This window comes from Phyllobates terribilis, unplaced genomic scaffold (genome assembly GCF_046119375.1).
Source record: "Phyllobates terribilis strain yellow unplaced genomic scaffold, ASM4611937v1 Scaffold_2__4_contigs__length_985480577, whole genome shotgun sequence".
Classification (NCBI taxonomy): Eukaryota; Metazoa; Chordata; class Amphibia; order Anura; family Dendrobatidae; genus Phyllobates; species Phyllobates terribilis.
In genome coordinates, this window is record NW_027362762.1 from 41,520,583 (window position 1) to 41,542,812 (window position 22,230).

At 52.2% G+C, this 22,230-nt stretch overlaps 2 protein-coding genes across 2 annotated transcripts; one reads left to right on the forward strand and one right to left on the reverse strand.

The window, feature by feature from the left end:
• Nucleotides 1–15,435, reverse strand: LOC141190920 (uncharacterized). The gene is made up of 10 exons (XM_073661265.1): nt 15,275–15,435; nt 13,423–13,578; nt 3,605–3,793; nt 3,394–3,517; nt 3,203–3,307; nt 2,767–2,867; nt 2,478–2,547; nt 2,143–2,231; nt 1,884–1,953; nt 1–1,736 (listed from the first exon to the last, which is right to left on the reverse strand). Exons 2-10 carry the CDS (start codon nt 13,555–13,557, stop codon nt 874–876), a joined length of 1,746 nt encoding a protein of 581 aa, XP_073517366.1. The 5' UTR covers nt 13,558–13,578; nt 15,275–15,435; the 3' UTR covers nt 1–873.
• COA6 (cytochrome c oxidase assembly factor 6) lies at nt 15,412–20,698 on the forward strand. The gene is made up of 3 exons (XM_073661266.1): nt 15,412–15,582; nt 17,771–17,921; nt 20,389–20,698. Exons 2-3 carry the CDS (start codon nt 17,778–17,780, stop codon nt 20,485–20,487), a joined length of 243 nt encoding a protein of 80 aa, XP_073517367.1. The 5' UTR covers nt 15,412–15,582; nt 17,771–17,777; the 3' UTR covers nt 20,488–20,698.
• Nucleotides 20,699–22,230: the final 1,532 nt, after the last annotated feature.

The following is a 22,230-nucleotide window of genomic DNA, read 5'->3' on the forward strand; positions in this document are numbered from 1 at the left end:
AGCGAGTACAGAACGTACCGTCCTGCGTATCCTACATTTAATGATAAATAAGGCAAAGTGCGCGACATAATATGTACAAAGGGAAAGAAATAGAGGACGCGGGCGGTTTTCATCTCTATGGCCGTATCTCCATTGTCGTCACACTACGGGGTACGCCGTGCACTGGGACCAGACTCTTGGTTTGTTCCTGAAAGTCACCGCCTTGAAAGAAAAGTTTGGAAATGCAAATATTAAACCAAGTTAACCCAAAAAAACTAATATAAGTGTCTGCCCCGTGCCGCTCCAACGAGGACGCCATCCTGGAGAAGTACCACTCCTGCGCCAAGGTTTTAAGTCAGAGTCTTTGTAAGTAAAGGAGGTCTCCAGAATAATAATAAAAAAAAAAAAAAACACGGCTGCTTTCTTCTAAACCCCCCCCCCCCAAAAAATAGCGCCACTCCTGGCCACAGGTCCTTAAATCTCAACCTGCGAGATAAGTAGGAAAATGCATGGGAGAAACCCAGAAATATGGAATGGATGAAAGTTCTGCAACTTTCTAGGACACCCCGGGCCGGAATCATCAGTTTGTCGCCAGAATTCATTGTGTAAATCTGATTGAAGTGTTGCAAAACTGTTGTGATTTTTGGCAATTTTTCTGTAAAACTGAAATGTTGCAAAACTGTTGTGATTTTTGCCAATTTTATACCATTTTTGAAAAAGTGGAGGGAACGAATTCATGAGCATGCAATGGTCCAATGGATCATCAAAAAATCGGTTGAATGCCTGGGGGGAGAGTGGGGGAGATCAGGTCAAGGTTAGTAGTCAGGGTTTGGATTCTAGACACCTCCAGAATCTGGCATCATAAGCTCTCCATGGATGCAACTCCTACCGGCATCAGGATGGGGAGTCAGAGTTCTTCGGGTGGGCCAAAAGCTCGAACCTCTGCACTCTGTGCCGATTGTGGAGGGCCTGATGGGCTTCCAGGACTGACCTGATCGAAAAACACTTTCCGCAATCGGAGCAAGCGAATGATCCCTTGCCCGTGTGGACGCTCTGATGGGTGATGAGGTGGCACATCTGGGTGAACCGTCTCCCGCACTCGGAGCAAGAAAAGGGCTTCTCTCCCGTGTGAGTCCTCCGGTGAATAATGAGACCCGTCTTGTCCGACAGACACTTTCCGCAGTCAGGACAGGCGAAGGCGCCGGTGTGGATCCTCTGATGCTTCACCAGGCTCGACTTCTTCATGAACGACTTCCCGCATTCCACGCAGGAGAACGGCCTTTCCTCCTTTGGGGCTTGTCTGGGCTGCGGTTCCCCCACCTTGGGTTCGTGGATGTGAAAGGTCCACTCGTGGACCACCAGGGCAGATTTATCCATGAAGGTCTGCTGACACAACGCGCAGTGGTACATTTTCTCGTGCGTCCTCTGGTGAGAGATCAGGTCGATCTCGCTGCGGAAGCTTCGCCCACACTGGGGACATTTATGCGGCGTGAGGACCTCCAGGACCGGAGCTATATTTATGGCCCCACCCCTGTATGTCATTAGATTACTGGAGGAGGCATCTAAGTGGGGGGTTTTCCGAAATAGATTTGTTTTGCTCCTCAGGGGCGGAGCTTCATTCAGAGGAGTGTTGGGTTTTACCATTCCCACTTTGGGGGAGCAGTCACGGGAAGTATTCGGGAGAACTCCATTTTTATGGTGGATAGGAATTAACAGGTGGGGGGTTTCCGGCTGCACTTTCCAGCTTTTTGGTAGACCTGTAATACAGTCATAGGGGAGAAGGTGAATAAGCTAAGATGTGGAGCCCCGCCCACACTGTAGCCCCGCCCACGAGGAGCACGTCAGGTGCTCTAAATCAGTACTTTGGAAGTACACCACCATCAAAGAGGGGTCTCCGTACTCACCTGAGCGGATCTTGGGGGGATCTGGTTCCTCCTTACACCAGTCGGGCAGTGCAATGTCTCCAGCTTCAGCCTGTAATACAACGAGATGTGTCACAGGTCATACAGATATGCGTCCACATCGACTCTACAGATCTGATGCTTTAATATGACAGGTGGAAATGTGAAAGTGTCGCGGCTTCTAAAAGTAAAAAAATGCTTTATTCCTGGGGGCGGGGGGGTCAAAATGTGCAGAGAGGAAGGGGTTAAAGGGCCTCAATACCTGATATTCCTCTAGGATCATCCTGGTATCATCCTCTATAGAGATAGGGCTCCCACTTATTTCGGGGGAGCTCATCGACCCATGGTCACCTACGGGAAAGGGACACACATGTTGGTAGCAATTGCATCACCCATGGAGTGTTGAATTGGCAAGTATCTTGGATTATTGGTTGGTCATTCCTTTAATCCGGCACCGAATATTCTGGATTACTTGCGCAGCCTTTGGCTCATCCCCATCAGTCCCACAACAGCACGAACAAAACTCCCCACGTTCTGGCGATCGGAGGTGACCTCGGGGGTGGGACCCCCACCAATCTGCAGATGATTGCGTCTCACCTGAGCTGATCTGTACCGGGACGTCCTCCTCTTTGCACCGGGGCGGTGAGATCTCTTTTACCGGATTAGCCTGTCACAAAAAAAAAAAAAAAAACAGGGACAGGTTTAAAATATGTCAGCACGAGAGAATGGCCAATCAGGGACCCTGAGAGAAGTCACATGGTAGCATTGCTCCGCCTCCTGGACTCTATGAGCTGCTAAGGAGTCAACGGGGCAGGGAAACGCAGTCCCATAAGACTTGTCGGACAGAGCTAGGGGTGATGGTGAGAGGGTGGACAGTTCCTTGCACCTGATATTTCTGAGTCACCATCCTGATATCTTCCTCCACATCTTTCTCGATAACAAGGGGGCTCTTGCTACTTTCGGGGGGTTTTGTCGGGATGTGTCCGCCTGTGGGGAATAGACACACATGAGCCTATGTGGTGCAGGGATGCAGTTTTCATAACGGCCACTAGAGGGCACACAATAGGGGTGACGCCCCCCAGTGCTGTATGTGTCACTTTACAGCACTGCTGTGCAGACTGAATGACACAATGACACGTGTGAAATAATTATTGGAAGATCCCATGCAGACTCATGCGGTTGCATGGTTACGCCATTTTTTTGCTACCCGATGAGAGTAACGCAGGATCCAACCACACTGATATGTAGTCTGTAACCATGGAGACACATGGCTCTGCATAGGAGCTGTATACACAAAGAAAATAACTGTTAATGTCACTGACCTGTGAGAGCAGCGTCAGCAGCGGCGGCGGCTGCATCCAGCTGGAGGGTGTTCAGCTCCCGGCCATCATCTGCCGCCGTCTCGGCAGCACGGACCTCGTCACAGTCTGGGGGAAAGGATAGGAGTGTGCAAGACGGTATTTAAAGGGGAATGCACGGTATTTAAAGTGGAATGCAATTGATGATTAAATACCAGCAGATCCCGGAGGCGGACTATTCCCAGGCACCACATTTTTGTAACGTTCCTTATGTCCTTCCAGATATTTCCACTCCTCCATGGAGAAGAAGACGGCGACGTCCTCGCACCGCACAGGAATCTGAGAATCAGAAGAAAAACCCGATAAAGTCACCGGAATCATCATCTCCTGTCACGTCGGTAGCCGCAGAAGAGACAATGTGCCCACCTCCTCGTCTGAACTGTGCGGGGTCTCGCCAGGTTCTGGGGTCTCGCCAGGTTCTGGGGACTCCTCGTGTGCTGGGGACGGACATGGACGTTCCTCGCTTGAACTTCGATCCTTGGGGGATCCCTCTGATAAACATAACTGGCAGTCGTCTGTGGATTCGTCATTCTGCCTCTTCCTCAGGACAAAATCCTGTAAGAGAAAGAACTGGTGTCAGATGCTGGCGAAGCGTCAGATCCAAACCACCATCCAGATCAATATCTACATCCTGCCGCCACTGATCCTCAATATCTACATCCGGCCGCCACTGATCCTCAATATCTACATCCGGCCGCCACTGATCCTCAATATCTACATCCGGCCGCCACTGATCCTCAATATCTACATCCGGCCGCCACTGATCCTCAATATCTACATCCGGCCGCCACTGATCCTCAATATCTACATCCGGCCGCCACTGATCCTTAATACCTACATCCGGCCGCAACTGATCCTCAATATCTACATCCGGCCGCCACTGATACTCAATATCTACATCCTACCGCCACTGATCCTCAATATCTACATCCGGCAGCCACTGATCCTCAATATCTACATCCTGCCGCCACTGATCCTCAATATCTACATCCTGCCGCCACTGATCCTCAATATCTACATCCGGCCGCAACTGATCCTCAATATCTACATCCGGCCGCCACTGATACTCAATATCTACATCCTACCGCCACTGATCCTCAATATCTATATCCTGCCGTCACTGATCCTCAATATCTACATCCTGCTGCCACTGATCCTCAATATCTACATCGGGCCGCCACTGATCCTCAATATCTACATCCTGCCGCAACTGATCCTCAATATCTACATCCTGCCGCAACTTATCCTCAATATCTACATCCGGCCGCCACTGATCCTCAATATCTACATCCGGCCGCCACTGATCCTCAATATGTACATCCCGCCGCCAGTGATCCTCAATATCTATATCCTGCCGCCACTGATCCTCAATATCTATATTCTGCCGCCACTGATCCTCAATATCTACATCCGGCCGCCACTGATCCTCAATATCTACATCCTGCCGCAACTGATCCTCAATATCTACATCCCGCCGCAACTGATCCTCAATATCTACATCCTGCCGCCACTGATCCTCAATATCTATATTCTGCCGCCACTGATCCTCAATATCTATATTCTGCCGCAACTGATCCTTAATATCTACATCCGACCGCCACTGATCCTCAATATCTACATCCGGCCGCCACTGATCCTCAATATCTACATCCCGCCGCCAGTGATCCTCAATATCTATATCCTGCCGCCACTGATCCTCAATATCTATATTCTGCCGCCACTGATCCTCAATATCTACATCCGGCCGCCACTGATCCTAAATATCTACAACCTGCTGCCACTGATCCTCAATATCTACATCCGGCCGCCACTGATCCTCAATATCTACATCAATATGCACATCCCGCCACCACTGATCCTCAATATCTACATCCTGCCACCACTGATCCTCAATATCTACATCCGGCCGCCACTGATCCTTAATATCTACATCCTGCTGCCACTGATCCTCAATATCTACATCCTGCCGCCACTGATCCTCAATATCTACATCCTGCCGCCACTGATCCTCAATATCTACATCCTGCCGCCACTGATCCTCAATATCTACATCCAGGAGCCACTCATCTTCAATATCTACATCCAGGAGCCACTGATCCTCAGTATCTACATCTAGGAGCCACTGATCCTCAATATCTACATCCAGGAGCCACTGATCCTCAATATCTACATCCTGCCGCCACTGATCCTCAATATCTACATCCTGCCGCCACTGATCCTCAATATCAACATCCTGCCGCCACTGATCCTCAATATCTACATCCTGCCGCCACTGATCCTCAATATCTACATCCTGCCACCACTGATCCTCAAAATCTACATCCTGCCGCCACTGATCCTCAATATCTACATCAATATCCACATCCCGCCACCACTGATCCTCAATATCTACATCCGGCAGCCACTGATCCTCAATATCTACATCCTGCCGCCACTGATCCGCAATATCTACATCCTGCTGCCACTGATCCTCAAAATCTACATCCTGCCGCCACTCATCCTCAATATCTACATCCTGCCGCCACTGATCCTCAATATCTACATCCTGCCGCCACTGATCCTCAATATCTACATCCTGCCACCACTGATCCTCAATATCTACATCCGGCCGCCACTGATCCTCAATATCTACATCCTGCCGCAACTGATCCTCAATATCTACATCCCGCCGCCAGTGATCCTCAATATCTATATCCGGCCACCACTGATCCTCAATATCTATATTCTGCCGCCACTGATCCTCAATATCTACATCCGGCCGCCACTGATCCTCAATATCTACATCCGGCCGCCACTGATCCTCAATATCTACATCCGGCCGCCACTGATCCTCAATATCTACATCCCGCCGCCAGTGATCCTCAATATCTATATTCTGCCGCCACTGAGCCTCAATATCTACATCCGGCCGCCACTGATCCTCAATATCTACATCCTGCTGCCACTGATCCTCAATATCTACATCCGGCCGCCACTGATCCTCAATATCTACATCAATATCCACATCCCGCCACCACTGATCCTCAATATCTACATCAATATCTACATCCGGCCGCCACTGATCCTCAATATCTACATCCTGCCGCCACTGATCCTCAATAGCTACATCGGCCGCCACCGATCCTCAATATCTACATCCAGCAGGCACGGATCCTCAATGTCTACATCCTGCCGCCACTGATCCTCAATATCTACATCCGGCCGCCACTGATCCTCAATATCTACATCCAGCCACCACTGATCCTCAATATCTACATCCAGCCGCCACTGATCCTCAATATCTACATCCTGCCGCCACTGATCCTCAATATCTACATCCAGCCGCCACTGATCCTCAATATCTACATCCGGCCGCCACTGATCCTCAATATCTACATCCGGCCGCCACTGATCCTCAATATCTACATCCGGCCGCCACTGATCCTCAATATCTACATCTGGCCGCCACTGATCCTCAATATCTACATCAATATCTACATACTTCCACCACTGATCCTCAATATCTACACAAACTGCTCTCCCCCACACACACAGACTGCTCCCCCCACACACACAGACTGCTCCCCCCCACACACAGACTGCTCTCCCACACACACACAGACTGCTCCCCCACACACAGACTGCTCTCCCCCACACACAGACTGCTCTCCCCCACACACACAGACTGCTCCCCCCACACACAGACTGCCCCCCCACACACAGACTGCTCTCCCACACACACAGACTGCTCCCCCCACACACACAGACTGCTCTCCCCCACACACACAGACTGCTCTCCCCCACACACAGACTGCTCTCCCACACACACAGACTGCTCTCCCACACACACAGACTGCTCCCCCCACACACAGACTGCCCCCCCACACACACAGACTGCTCCCCCCACACACACAGACTGCTCTCCCCCACACACACAGACTGCTCCCCCCACACACAGACTGCTCCCCCCACACACACAGACTGCTCCCCCCCACACACAGACTGCTCCCCCCCACACACACAAACTGCTCCCCCCACACACAGACTGCTCTCCCCCACACACACAGACTGCTCTCCCCCACACACACAGACTGCTCCCCCCACACACACAGACTGCTCTCCCCCACACACACAGACTGCTCTCCCCCACACACAGACTGCTCCCCCACCACAGACTGCTCCCCCACCACAGACTGCTTCCCCCCACACACAGACTGCTCCCCCCCACACACAGACTGCCCCCCACACACACAGACTGCTCTCCCCCACACACAAACTGCTCTCCCCCACACACACAGACTGCTCCCCCCACACACACAGACTGCTCTCCCCCACACACACAGACTGCTCTCCCCCACACACACAGACTGCTCTCCCCCACACACACAGACTGCTCCCCCCACACACACAGACTGCTCTCCCCCACACACACAGACTGCTCTCCCCCACACACACAGACTGCTCCCCCCACACACACAGACTGCTCTCCCCCACACACAGACTGCTCCCCCACCACAGACTGCTCCCCCACCACAGACTGCTTCCCCCCACACAGAGACTGCTCCCCCCCACACACAGACTGCCCCCCACACACACAGACTGCTCTCCCCCACACACAAACTGCTCTCCCCCACACACAGACTGCTCCCCCCACACACACAGACTGCTCCCCCCACACACACAGACTGCTCTCCCCCACACACACAGACTGCTCCCCCCACACACACAGACTGCTCCCCCCACACACACAGACTGCTCCCCCCACACACAGACTGCCCCCCCCCCACACACAGACTGCTCCCACACACACAGACTGCTCTCCCCCACACACACAGACTGCTCTCCCCCACACACACAGACTGCTCTCCCCCACACACACAGACTGCTCCCATCCACACACAGACTGCTCCCCCACACACACAGACTGCTCTCCCCCACACACAGACTGCTCTCCCCCACACACACAGACTGCTCTCCCCCACACACACAGACTGCTCTCCCCACACACACAGACTGCTCTCCCCCACACACACAGACTGCTCCCCCCACACACAGACTGCCCCTCCACACACACACAGACTGCTCCCCCACACACAGACTGCTCTCCCACACACACACAGACTGCTCTCCCCCACACACACAGACTGCTCCCCCTCACAGACTGCTCTCCCCCACACACAGACTGCCCCCCCACACACACAGACTGCCCCCCCACACACACAGACTGCCCCCCCACACACAGACTGCTCCCCCCACACACAGACTGCCCCCCCACACACAGAGTGCTCTCCCCCACACACAGACTGCTCCTCCCACACACAGACTGCTCTCCCCCACACACACAGACTGCTCTCCCCCACACACACAGACTGCTCTCCCCCACACACACAGACTGCTCCCCCCCACACACAGACTGCTCCCCCCCCACACACAGACTGCTCCCCCTCACAGACTGCTTACCCTCACACAGACTGCTCCCCCCACACACAGACTGCTCCCCCTCACACACAGACTGCCCCCCCACACACAGACTGCTCTCCCCCACACACAGACTGCTCTCCCCCACACACAGACTGCTCTCCCCCACACACAGACTGCTCTCCCCCACACACACAGACTGCTCCCCCCCCACACAGACTGCTCTCCCCCACACACACAGACTGCTCCCCCCACACACACAGACTGCTCTCCCATACACACAGACTGCTCTCCCCCACACACAGACTGCTCCCTCCCCCACACACAGACTGCTCCCCCCCACACACAGACTGCTCCCCCCCACACACAGACTGCTCCCCCTCACAGACTGCTCTCCCCCACCCACACAGACTGCTCTCCCCCACCCACACAGACTGCTCTCCCCCACCCACACAGACTGCTCTCCCCCACCCACACAGACTGCTCTCCCCCACCCACACAGACTGCTCTCCCCCACCCACAGACTGCTCTCCCCCACCCACAGACTGCTCTCCCCCACCCACACAGACTGCTCTCCCCCACCCACACAGACTGCTCTCCCCCACCCACACAGACTGCTCTCCCCCACCCACACAGATTGCTCTCCCCCACACACAAACTGCTCTCCCCACACACAGACTGCTCCCCCCCCACACACACTGCTCCCCCACACACACAGACTGCTCTCCCCCACACACAGACTGCTCTCCCCCACACACACAGACTGCTCTCCCCCACCCACACAGACTGCTCTCCCCCACCCACACAGACTGCTCTCCCCCACCCACACAGATTGCTGTCCCCCACACACAGACTGCTCTCCCCACACACACAGACTGCTCCCCCCACACACACAGACTGCTCCCCCCACACACACAGACTGCTCCCCCCACACACACAGACTGCCCCCCCACACACACACAGACTGCTCTCCCCCACACACACAGACTGCTCTCCCCCACACACACAGACTGCTCTCCCCCACACACACAGACTGCTCTCCCCCACACACACAGACTGCTCTCCCCCACACACACACAGACTGCTCTCCCCCACACACACACAGACTGCTCTCCCCCACACACACAGACTGCTCTCCCCCACACACACAGACTGCTCTCCCCACACACACAGACTGCTCTCCCCACACACACAGACTGCTCTCCCCACACACAGACTGCTCTCCCACACACACACAGACTGCTCTCCCACACACACACAGACTGCTCTCCTCACACACACAGACTGCTCCCCCCACACACAGACTGCCCCCCCACACACAGACTGCCCCCCCCACACACAGACTGCTCTCCCACACACACAGACTGCTCTCCCCACACACAGACTGCTCCCCCACACACACAGACTGCTCTCCCACACACACAGACTGCTCTCCCACACACACAGACTGCTCCCCCCCACACACAGACTGCTCCCCCCACACACAGACTGCTCCCCCCACACACAGACTGCTCTCCCACACACACAGACTGCTCCCCCCCACACAGACTGCTCTCCCACACACACAGACTGCTCCCCCCACACACAGACTGCTCTCCCACACACAGACTGCTCTCCCACACACAGACTGCTCTCCCACACACAGACTGCTCTCCCACACACACAGACTGCTCTCCCCCACACACACAGACTGCTCTCCACCACACACACAGACTGCTCTCCCCACACACAGACTGCTCCCCCACACACACAGACTGCTCTCCCACACACACACAGACTGCTCTCCTCACACACACACAGACTGCTCTCCTCACACACACAGACTGCTCCCCCCACACACAGACTGCCCCCCCACACACAGACTGCCCCCCCCACACACAGACTGCTCTCCCACACACACAGACTGCTCTCCCACACACACAGACTGCTCCCCCCACACACAGACTGCTCCCCCCACACACAGACTGCTCCCCCCACACACAGACTGCCCCCCACACACAGACTGCCCCCCACACACACAGACTGCTCTCCCACACACACAGACTGCTCTCCCACACACACAGACTGCTCCCCCCCACACACAGACTGCTCCCCCCACACACAGACTGCTCTCCCACACACACAGACTGCTCCCCCCCACACAGACTGCTCCCCCTACACAGACTGCTCTCCCACACACACAGACTGCTCCCCCCACACACAGACTGCTCTCCCACACACACACTGCTCTCCCACACACACAGACTGCTCCCCCCACACACAGACTGCTCTCCCACACACACAGACTGCTCTCCCACACACACAGACTGCTCCACCACACACACAGACTGCTCCACCACACACACAGACTGCTCTCCCACACACACACAGACTGCTCCCCCACACACAGACTGCTCTCCCCCACACACACAGACTGCTCTCCCACACACACAGACTGCTCTCCCACACACAGACTGCTCCCCCCACACACAGACTGCTCCCCCCACACACAGACTGCTCTCCCACACACACAGACTGCCCCCCCACACACAGACTGCCCCCCCACACACACAGACTGCTCCCCCACACACACACAGACTGCTCTCCCCCACACACACACAGACTGCTCTCCCCCACACACAGACTGCTCTCCCCACACACACAGACTGCTCCCCCACACACAGACTGCTCTCCCCCACACACACAGACTGCTCCCCCCACACACACAGACTGCTCCCCCCACACACACAGACTGCTCCCCCCACACACACAGACTGCTCCCCCCACACACACAGACTGCTCTCCCACACACACAGACTGCTCCCCCACACACACAGACTGCTCTCCCCCACACACACAGACTGCTCCCCCCACACACACAGACTGCTCCCTCCACACACAGACTACTCTCCCCCACACACACAGACTGCTCTCCCCCACACACACAGACTGCTCTCCCCACACACACACAGACTGCTCCCCCCACACACACAGACTGCTCCCCCCACACACACAGACTGCTCCCCCCACACACACAGACTGCTCCCTCCACACACAGACTACTCTCCCCCACACACACAGACTGCTCTCCCCACACACACACAGACTGCTCTCCCCACACACACACAGACTGCTCCCCCCACACACACAGACTGCTCTCCCCACACACACAGACTGCTCTCCCCACACACAGACTGCTCTCCCCCACACACACAGACTGCTCTCCCCCACACACAGACTGCTCTCCCCCACACACACACAGACTGCTCTCCCCACACACAGACTGCTCTCCCCCACACACACAGACTGCTCTCCCCCACACACACACAGACTGCTCTCCCCACACACAGACTGCTCTCCCCCACACACACAGACTGCTCTCCCCCACACACACACAGACTGCTCTCCCCACACACAGACTGCTCTCCCCACACACAGACTGCTCTCCCCCACACACACAGACTGCTCCCCCTCACACACAGACTGCTCCCCCTCACACACAGACTGCTCCCCCTCACACACAGACTGCTCCCCCTCACACACAGACTGCTCCCCCTCACACACAGACTGCTCCCCCACACACACAGACTGCTCCCCACACACACAGACTGCTCCCCCACACACACAGACTGCTCCCCCACACACACAGACTGCTCCCCCACACACAGACTGCTCCCCCACACACACAGACTGCTCCCCCACACACACAGACTGCTCCCCCCACACACAGACTGCTCCCCCCCACACACAGACTGCTCCCCCCCACACACAGACTGCTCCCCCACACACACAGACTGCTCCCCCCACACACAGACTGCTCCCCCCCACACACAGACTGCTCCCCCTCACACATAGACTGCTCCCCCACACAGACTGCTCCCCCACACACACAGACTGCTCCCCCCACACACACAGACTGCTCCCCCCACACACACAGACTGCTCTCCCCACACACACAGACTGCTCCCCTCACACACACAGACTGCTCCCCCCACACACACAGACTGCTCCCCCCCACACACAGACTGCTCCCCCCCACACAGACTGCTCCCCCACACACACAGACTGCTCCCCCTCACACACAGACTGCTCCCCCACACACACAGACTGCTCCCCCCACACACAGACTGCTCCCCCCACACACAGACTGCTCCCCCCCACACACAGACTGCTCCCCCACACACAAAGACTGCTCCCCCACACACACAGACTGCTTCCCCCACACACAGACTGCTCCCCCCCACACACAGACTGCTCCCCCCACACACAGACTGCTCCCCCACACACACAGACTGCTCCCCCACACACACAGACTGCTCCCCCCACACACAGACTGCTCCCCCCCACACACAGACTGCTCCCCCTCACACACAGACTGCTCCCCCTCACACACAGACTGCTCCCCCTCACACACAGACTGATCCCCCTCACACACAGACTGCTCCCCCTCACACACAGACTGCTCCCCCCACACACACAAACTGACCCTGTGCCCCCTCTCTTACAAAGAAGGATCCGTATACCCGCATTCTCTCACATACTGCACCCCATACCACCTTTCACAAAAAAACTGCTGTGAATATCCCCCTCTACAGAGACGGACCCCATCATTCTCTTACTCAGACTAATCCCCATAAGGATTATCACACTTCATCTGCACTCTGCCTGATCACTAAGGGTAAAGTGTGAGGGCGCACAGGGGCAGCTGAGCTTATAGGAGAAAGTGTCAGTGGTGCTGGGGAGTGGCGCCCTCTATGACGTGATAACGGTCAGGACTGGTCCGGCCTCTGATCGCGACCTCCACTCACCTCTCCGGTCAGCAGGAAAATGATCTCCAGCGTGAGGTTCAGGATCTTCCCGGTCACCTCGATCTTGTCCTTACTCATCATCAGAGAATGGTGCAAGAAGTCCGAGACCCGTCCGTGCTCCGTGCAGACGTGCATGATCCCGAGACGAGGGCGGATCTGTGGATGACGCGCTGTTATGGGGGATCTGTGGATGACGCACTGTTATGGGGGATCTGTGGATGACGCGCTGTTATGGGGGATCTGTGGAGGACGCTCTGTTATGGGGGATCTGTGGAGGACGCGCTGTTATGGGGGATCTGTGGAGGACGCTCTGTTATGGGGGATCTGTGGAGGACGCGCTGTAATGGGGGATCTGTGGAGGACGCTCTGTTATGGGGGATCTGTGGAGGACGCTCTGTTATGGGGGATCTGTGGAGGACGCGCTGTTATGGGGGATCTGTGGATGACGCGCTGTAATGGGAGATCTGTGGATGACACGCTGTAATGGGGGATCTGTGGATGACACGCTGTAATGGGGGATCTGTGGATGACACGCTGTAATGGGGGATCTGTGGATGACACGCTGTAATGGGGGATCTGTGGATGACACGCTGTAATGGGGGATCTGTGGATGACACGCCGTTATGGGGGATCTGTGGATGACACGCTGTTATGGGGGATCTGTGGATGACGCGCTGTTATGGGGGATCTGTGTATGACGCGCTGTTATGGGGGATCTGTGGATGACACGCAGTTATGGGGGATCTGTGGATGACGCGCTGTTATGGGGGATCTGTGGATGACGCGCTGTTATGGGGGATCTGTGGATGACGCATTGTTATGGGGGATCTGTGGATGACGCGCTGTTATGATGGATCTGTGGATGATGCTCTGTTATGGGGGATCTGTGGATGACGCGCTGTTATGGGAGATCTGTGGATGACGCGCTGTTATGGGGGATCTGTGGATGACACGCTGTTATGGGAGATCTGTGGATGATGCACTGTTATGGGGGATCTGTGGATGACACGCTGTTATGGGAGATCTGTGGATGATGCGCTGCTATGGGGGATCTGTGGATGACGCTGTTATGGGGGATCTGTGGATGACGCTGTTATGGGGATCTGTGGATGACGCGCTGTTATGGGAGATCTGTGGATGGCGCGCTGTTATGGGAGATCTGTGGATGGCGCGCTGTTATGGGGGATCAGTGGATGACGCTGTTATGGGGGATCGGTGGATGACGCGCTGTTATGGGGGATCTGTGGATGGCGCGCTGTTATGGGGGATCTGTGGATGACGCACTGTTATGGGGATCTGTGGATGACGCACTGTTATGGGGGATCTGTGGATAACGCACTGTTATGGGGATCTGTGGATGACGCACTGTTATGGGGATCTGTGGATGACGCGCTGTAATGGGGGATCTGTGGATGACGCACTGTTATGGGGGATCTGTGGATGACGCACTGTTATGGGGGATCTGTGGATGACGCGCTGTTATGGGGGATCTGTGGACGACGCGCTGTTATGGGGATCTGTGGATGACGCACTGTTATGGGGGATCTGTGGATGACGCGCTGTTATGGGGGATCTGTGGGTGACGCGCTGTTATGGGAGATCTGTGGATGACGCGCTGTTATGGGGGATCTGTGGATGGCGCGCTGTTATGGGGGATCTGTGGATGACGCGCTGTTATGGGGGATCTGTGGATGACGCTGTTATGGAGGATCTGTGGATGACGCGCTGTTATGGGGGATCTGTGGATGACGCGCTGTTATGGGGATCTGTGAGACCTCACATACACAGGACTGTAACCCACCAACAAGATGGTGTCCGGCCTCCGCCTTACGCTCACAGCGGCGACACTTACCGGCCGAGCTCCAGAAACACAGGAGAATAAAGACGGCGGTAAAAGAAGCAGAGGAAGCGGCCGGAGAGCAGCACGGAGGGCACGGGCGGAGCCTGCAGGACGGCAGCGGCCGTTGTGTCATGTGACCCTCGCGTCATCACTCAGCGACACAGCGTTCTGCCGTACGAGTGTCTATTGGTTGTGGGTTTTCGGAGTTTGACCTCTAGTGTCGGGACTGTAGAGTGCTGACGTCATCAGACTGCGCCCGTGTATCGTGAAAGTGCTGTATGTGCCCCTGTGTTGTGTGTGCGGAGCTGTGTCTGTGTGTGGTAAGGGACCGCCTGCTCGTAGTTGGGGGTCAGGGGGGACACACTCAGTGGGGGAGGGGAGGCTGGTATTTGACTTTCTGCCTTTTGACGTCTGTTGAGTCTTGGTGGGGGTTGAATTTTTTGGGTTTTAAATCTTAAAGCCTGCTATACGAAGCCTCTACCTGCACTTAAAGGGAATATCCATATTGCACCCACGTGCTCAGATTGCGAGGTGGAGCAGCAGGAAAACGGAGCCAATGTCACCGCTGATCACTTGGGACTTTATATTGTCTCCTCGCCCTTAAAGGGGTTGTACGGGATTGGAGAAAACATGGCTTCTTCCTTCCAGAAACCGCGTCACACCTGCTTTCTGAAGTTTATTGAGCTAAGCCTCAGTACTGCACATATCCATGGATCGAAAGAAAGTAGCTTTTTTTTTTTTGGACAACCCCTTTAAGTCCTTGGCGGCATGGGCTATATATACATTATACATATATACAGCTGTCTGTGAAGGTGCAGGTGTATATTACAGGATCAGAGATTATTTTGAGCTCCACAGTTTAACCGTTTAGCTGCTGCATTCAATAGCATCCCTGGCATGTAAGCGGTTAATCGGAGAGATCCAAGGGGCATGGGGGGGGGGGTCTGATAATGGCCGGCAGGTCTCCTGTATGTGTACAGGTATCAGGCCCGGCTGAGTAATGGAAGGATCGCAGCGTATTATAGAAGTAATTAAAGGGTTATTCCCCAAATCCAAGGTTATGCCCTTTCCATATGATGTAATTATCACCTGTGCAATACAAAGAAAATCCTGAAAACATGACCTGTTGGTGGCTCCTGAGGACTGGAGTTGGGTAACACTGGTCTACAGGACAACCCGAGAAAGCACAACTATCCCCAGCAGTCCCGTGTATAATTAATGGAGCGGAGGTCAAACATGTTCAACTCTAGACCGAGCCCTGCAGACCCCTGATTTTGGGATCACTGGGGGTCCCAGCAGTTGAACCCCCCCCCAGATGTAAGTAAGTTATTCCCTATCCTACAGAATGCTGAAAACTTGAAATTCCGGAAATTAAATCTAAATGAAAAGTAATAGAAAAACATTTGAAAAATGCAGCAATCAACAACAACAACACGCAAGGAAAAATGGTGGAATGATGGAAGTCATAGGATGGAGACGTCACTGATCTGCAAACGATGGAAAATGGAATCCTGACACCTCCGGGCTCAGGTGCCATCACCGAGATTATTAATGGTAGTCTGAGGAAGGTTCTGCCTCTAAATGTACAAATCATCAAGATCCGCTGCTGGAAGCTCGTGTGTGATCACCGACCAATGACGTCCCCAATGTGCTTGATGGGAGCCAAGTCTGGAGACTCTGCAGCCACGGGAGCAGGATTAGACCACATAGGTGGCTCACAGTAGCACCAGGAACATGTGTCTTGTGGAGAAACAGATACTTTGGAGATATGGCTGCACCGCTGGCTCCACCACCAGATCAATGTAGCACCGAGCTGTTAGTGCACCGGGAATGGAGACTAGAGGGGTCCGACTTATAATTTCATGTATTGAGGAGTTTTTTAGAAAAAAAAATACCAACCTTTTTTCCCCATTTATAAAATGCTATATATATAATGTGTGTGCGCATGTACTCTATATCTCTATATGGAATGTCACAACTGTAAGATTATCGCGGTATTTAATCTTCGCAGAGAATGGCATAATGTAAAACAATATTGAAGCAGCATACGGTAGTTGTAGTTTATTCTTTTTTTTTAATGGAATAAAGATGATCAAAAAAGTCGCATACACCCCAAATATCACCGTCTCGTCCCGAGCAATCATGCAGCCATTAAATATATTTATCACTTACTACCAAAAAAAAAAAGTGGTGGAAAATGAAATAAAGGTGGTGAAAACCCCCAAATATCATCATCCTAAATCACCAGCAGCAGTGCTGCGCTCCGACCGGTGCTGTTGGGTATTAATGGCCCCTCGTACTGGGATTTATTGGGGTCCTAATTCCCCCCCACCAGTGTAACCCTGTCGCTTGTCCTCCAGTTTTGGGTTTACGTCTTCCTAATAAACTTTCTTTCCTTACAAGTTTCAGGATCTCCTCCTGCCGTCAGTGAATGTGATCATTATTATAGTATTTTATTAAGCCGCCACTTTTGTCCCTATGACGTCATATTTTTTCCCCCCATTGCAGTGATGAGATGACGGCGCCCTCCGCTCAGGAAAGAAAAGCCTGCTGGGATGCCAGGGACAAGTACTGGCAGTGTCTGCAGGACCATAAAGAGGATGCAGAACAATGTCAGCAATTTAGGCAAGGCTTTGAAGGCCTCTGTCCCCGACAGTGGGTACGTAATGTTATTACAGGGTTTCCTCGGATTTTATGGACATCGGTGCTAAAATCCATACATGTGTTGTCTAGTAGTAGTGCCGCCCCACTGCTTTGGACTCAGCAGCCCCAGTACTGTCGGTCCAGGCTTTGGATCCTGTGGCCCCAGTAGCGCAATGCGCTGCTTTGGCCATATGTTTTCCTACTGCATTGCTTCCGGCTGAGTGGCCCCTTTGCTTTTTTTTGGGGCTCAACAGTCCTTGTAATACCGGCACTGTTGCTCTTCGCCTATAGTCCCAGTATTCGGGCCCTGCTGCTTTGCTTTGTGGCCCTGTCAGTAGTGCAGCCTCACACCGTGGGCCTGTAACAAATAACTTTTTAATGTTCCGTAATTTTGTAAATCTTATCTATTTATGTCATCTTTATCCGGGGTTATGCTTTAAACTCCAGTCACATCCAGATCTGCATTTACAAGTTTACTTGTTTCTTTTTTTTTAAATCCTTGCTCTTTGCTGTTTAGTTGTGGTCCTAAGGCCAGGGTTTCTCAGCTATGGTAAAATGTGTGATGTCATCAGATCAATGTGATGTCATATGTTACACACATGGTAACTGTAAGCCGTCATTAAATGTACAACCCCCAATTCCCCAAAAAGTTGTGATGTTGTGTAAAATGTAAAGAAAACAAGAATGTAATGATTTGGAAATCTCTTTATCGCCATATTTTGTTCACAGTAGAACAGGTCAGAAGTTGAACATTGGCCATTTTTCCATTTCATTTGAAAAGATTTAGACATTTATGGCAGCGACAAAGCTCAAAAAGGTTGGGAAAGGGTTAACAAAAGGCTGGAAAAGTAAGTGGTACTAGGAAAAACAGCCGGAGGGTCAGTGATCAACTAAGTCACATGACTGTATAAAGAATGTGTTAGGCAGAGTCTCTCAGCAGCAAAGATGGTCGGAGGTCACTAATCTGACCTGCACCTAAAAATTGTGGAACAATTTCAGAAAAATGTTCCACAACGTAAAATTGCAAAGAGTTTGAATATTCCACCTTCTATAGGACATAATGTCATCAAGAGATTCTGGAGAAATCCATGTGCACAAGGGACGAGGCTGACGGTCCAGACTGGAGGCTGGTGATATCTGTGCTCTAATGCGGCTGCATTAACAATAAACAGGATTCAGGGAGCTCAGGAATAAGATCACTGCAGGGGTTCAGGATTAATCCAGAAATCATTGTCTGTGATCACAGTTCTCCGTACAATTGACAAATGCAAGTTACAGTTCTATCATGCAGAGAAGAAGCCTTAAATCATCACAATCCAGCAACACTGCCGTCTTCTCTGGGCCAAAGCTCATTTATAATGCATGGAGGCAAAATGGAATCTGTTCTGTGGTCAGATGAATTAAAATGTGAATTCTTTATGGAGACCCCGGATGCCATTTCATGAAGACTCAGAAGGAGAAGGACCGTGCAGCTCATTATCGGGGAGAGGGACCGTGAAGCTCGTTATCGGGGAGAGGGACCGTCCAGCTCGTTATCGGGGAGAGGGACCGTCCAGCTCGTTATCGGGGAGAGGGACCGTCCAGCTCGTTATCGGGGTGACGGACCTTCCAGCTCGTTATCGGGGTGACGGACCGTCCAGCTCGTTATCGGGGAGAGGGACCGTCCAGCTCGTTATCGGGGAGAGGGACCGTCCCAGCTCGTTATCAACTCTGATGTATGGGGAGCATTAGTGTCGATGGCAGGGCAGCGCACACATGAGAGGCACCATCAATGCTGAGTCTTGTGATAGAACATCTGCTCCATCCAGACGTCTATTTCAAGGAAGACCTTGTATATTTCAGCAAGACAATGATAAACCCCATCCTGCCTCCATCACAACAGCGCGGCTCTGCAGGAGAAGAGTCCAGGGATGACCGGACAGTCCGGACATATCTCCAACAGAAAACATTTGGAGCATTATGAAAGGAAAAATATGTCAACGACCCTGAATTGTGGAGCAGCGAGAATCCGACATCAGAAGAGAACGGGAGAATCTTCCTCTCACCAAACTCCAGTGATTGTCTTCTCACTTCCTCTACATTTACAGACTGGAGTACAGAGAAGAGGGGACGCAGCACAATGGGGTGACACGACCTCGGCACAAATGGGGGGGACACGGCCCAGGCACAACTGTTCTGAGATTTGTTGCTGCCATCAATTTCTAAATTCGTTTTTTTTCAGATGAAATAGAAAAATGTCCAACGTTCAACTTCTGATCTGTTCTTTGTTCTGCTGCTAATAAAACATGGAGATAAGAGATTTCCAATCATTCTCTTCTTTACATTTTACAGCGTCCCAACGTTTTCGGCATTTGGGGTTGTAGTTGTAGAGTGCTGTGCATGAATGGATCTCTGCTTTTGGATGCAGCTTTGGATGTGACTGGAGGACAAGACCTGATTGGTTGTGTGAGGATTGCACTGATTTTCTGATTCCTTCCCTGCAGATCAAATACTTTGATAAGAGAAGAGATTACCTAAAATTCAAAGAACAACTGGAAAGGAAAGGAGGATTCGAGCCTGCAAAATCCTCGGAGAACACGTAGTGCTGGGCCTCCCGGGTGTACGGGGGGGGAGACCTTATTAATTGATTGCAGCCATAATCATCCTGCACTCTGCACCGCGTCCTCCATTATTGTCAAGTACAATTCGTTAGTTCAGAGACCTAAGGGACTATGGTTTGAAGAAGAAGATGGTGATCTGGCTGCTGCTGTTTTTTATGTATACACAGAAAATAAATCTACAATGATGATCCTGCGTCACTTCATGTTATTTACTCCAGTCACATCCAGAGCTGCGTTCATTACCTATTCAGTTCCAATGCAACAATTCCGACATTATATTACATGTATATAGTAAAATCACATTGTCCAAGATCGAGGCGGCAGGGGGTTCCCTCTGCACGCCAACAGCTGCCTATATACACGACATGGGTACACGGACTCCATTTTACTTCCATCACATCCAGATATTTGCTGTTTCCGGGTTTGGTCCGAGCATCCTTTAACGGTTTACTGCTGTGGTTAGTGATTGCCTGCAGCGGTCACATGTTCCCGATGTCATCTGTATTTTTTTTTATTTAATTTTAACCCATTCAGAGCCTTTTGTAATAAATTCTATGTACTGGACAAACCCTTTTTTTCTAGAACATGGTCGAATCATCTGCCAAAACCGCTGCTGGACAAGAATAGAACTCATTGCCGGGTTCAGATCTCGACTAAAGTAAATTAACATTGTTAAAAAAAAAAAAGGTTTTAAAAATGTTAAAATATATATAAAAAATTAAAAAAAAAAATATCAATCGGCCATTTTTTTATGGTGCACAATGAACACCATAAAAGCAAAACACAAGTAATTTATTTTTTTTACTATTTCATCCCACTTGGAATTAAGGATTGTGTGTTGCTATGGACATTAGACTTTGCTGCCCATAGCAACCAATCAGAGCACAGGATATATTTTACAAAAGCCTGGTAAGAAATGTCAGCTGTGCTGTGATTGGTTGCTAGGAGCAGCAGATTTATACATCTTCCTCAGAGTGTGTGTTATGTTGCCATCTGGAGGCCATGAATGGTAACACCATCTTGTTTGTCGCAGCGGCCATATTGATTGCCACAGCAAAAAAGTAACCAAAATATATCTGAATGGATTTCTAACCTCTTGTTAGTAAAGTAATGTAGATTATTGTGTAGAAAAAAAATAAAAAGTATTTTCCATACTCGGATCTTAAAAATGGCTGTGGGTGTGCACCGCCCCAGTAATTGCACGTTGCCATGGCACCAGAGAGCCCATGTTGCCACCATCTTGGCCCTCCTGTGATACCCAGCCTCCTCCCAGGAGATCGTCAATTTCACTATTACCCCAGTGCTTGTATAGCTGAATATAGTACAGGCCGTCAAAGGGTCAAGTCCTGTAAAAGGGATAAAAAATTATTTTTAAAAATGTAAAACTTTGAGGAATGCCGCCTACCGGTGCCGCGTCCATAACCGTCCAATATGCAGAGATAGAAAATGATTAACTGCTGTGCTAAATGCATCAAGAAAAAAAAGAATAGAAAAATATTGTACGCAAGATGGTGCCAAGAAAAACTACGAAATACAAGCGCTCTCATACGCCATGGATGGAAAAATGACAAAGTTAGGAATAGACGCACTCTTACCAATCTCGGCTCTCTTCGCGCGCTCCCTTCTCTCTCTCGGCTTTCCCAGCACGCTCTGTCCTCTCTCTTGGCTCTCCGCACACGCTGTGTCCTCTCTCTCGACCTTCCCAGCGCACTCCGTTCTCTCTTT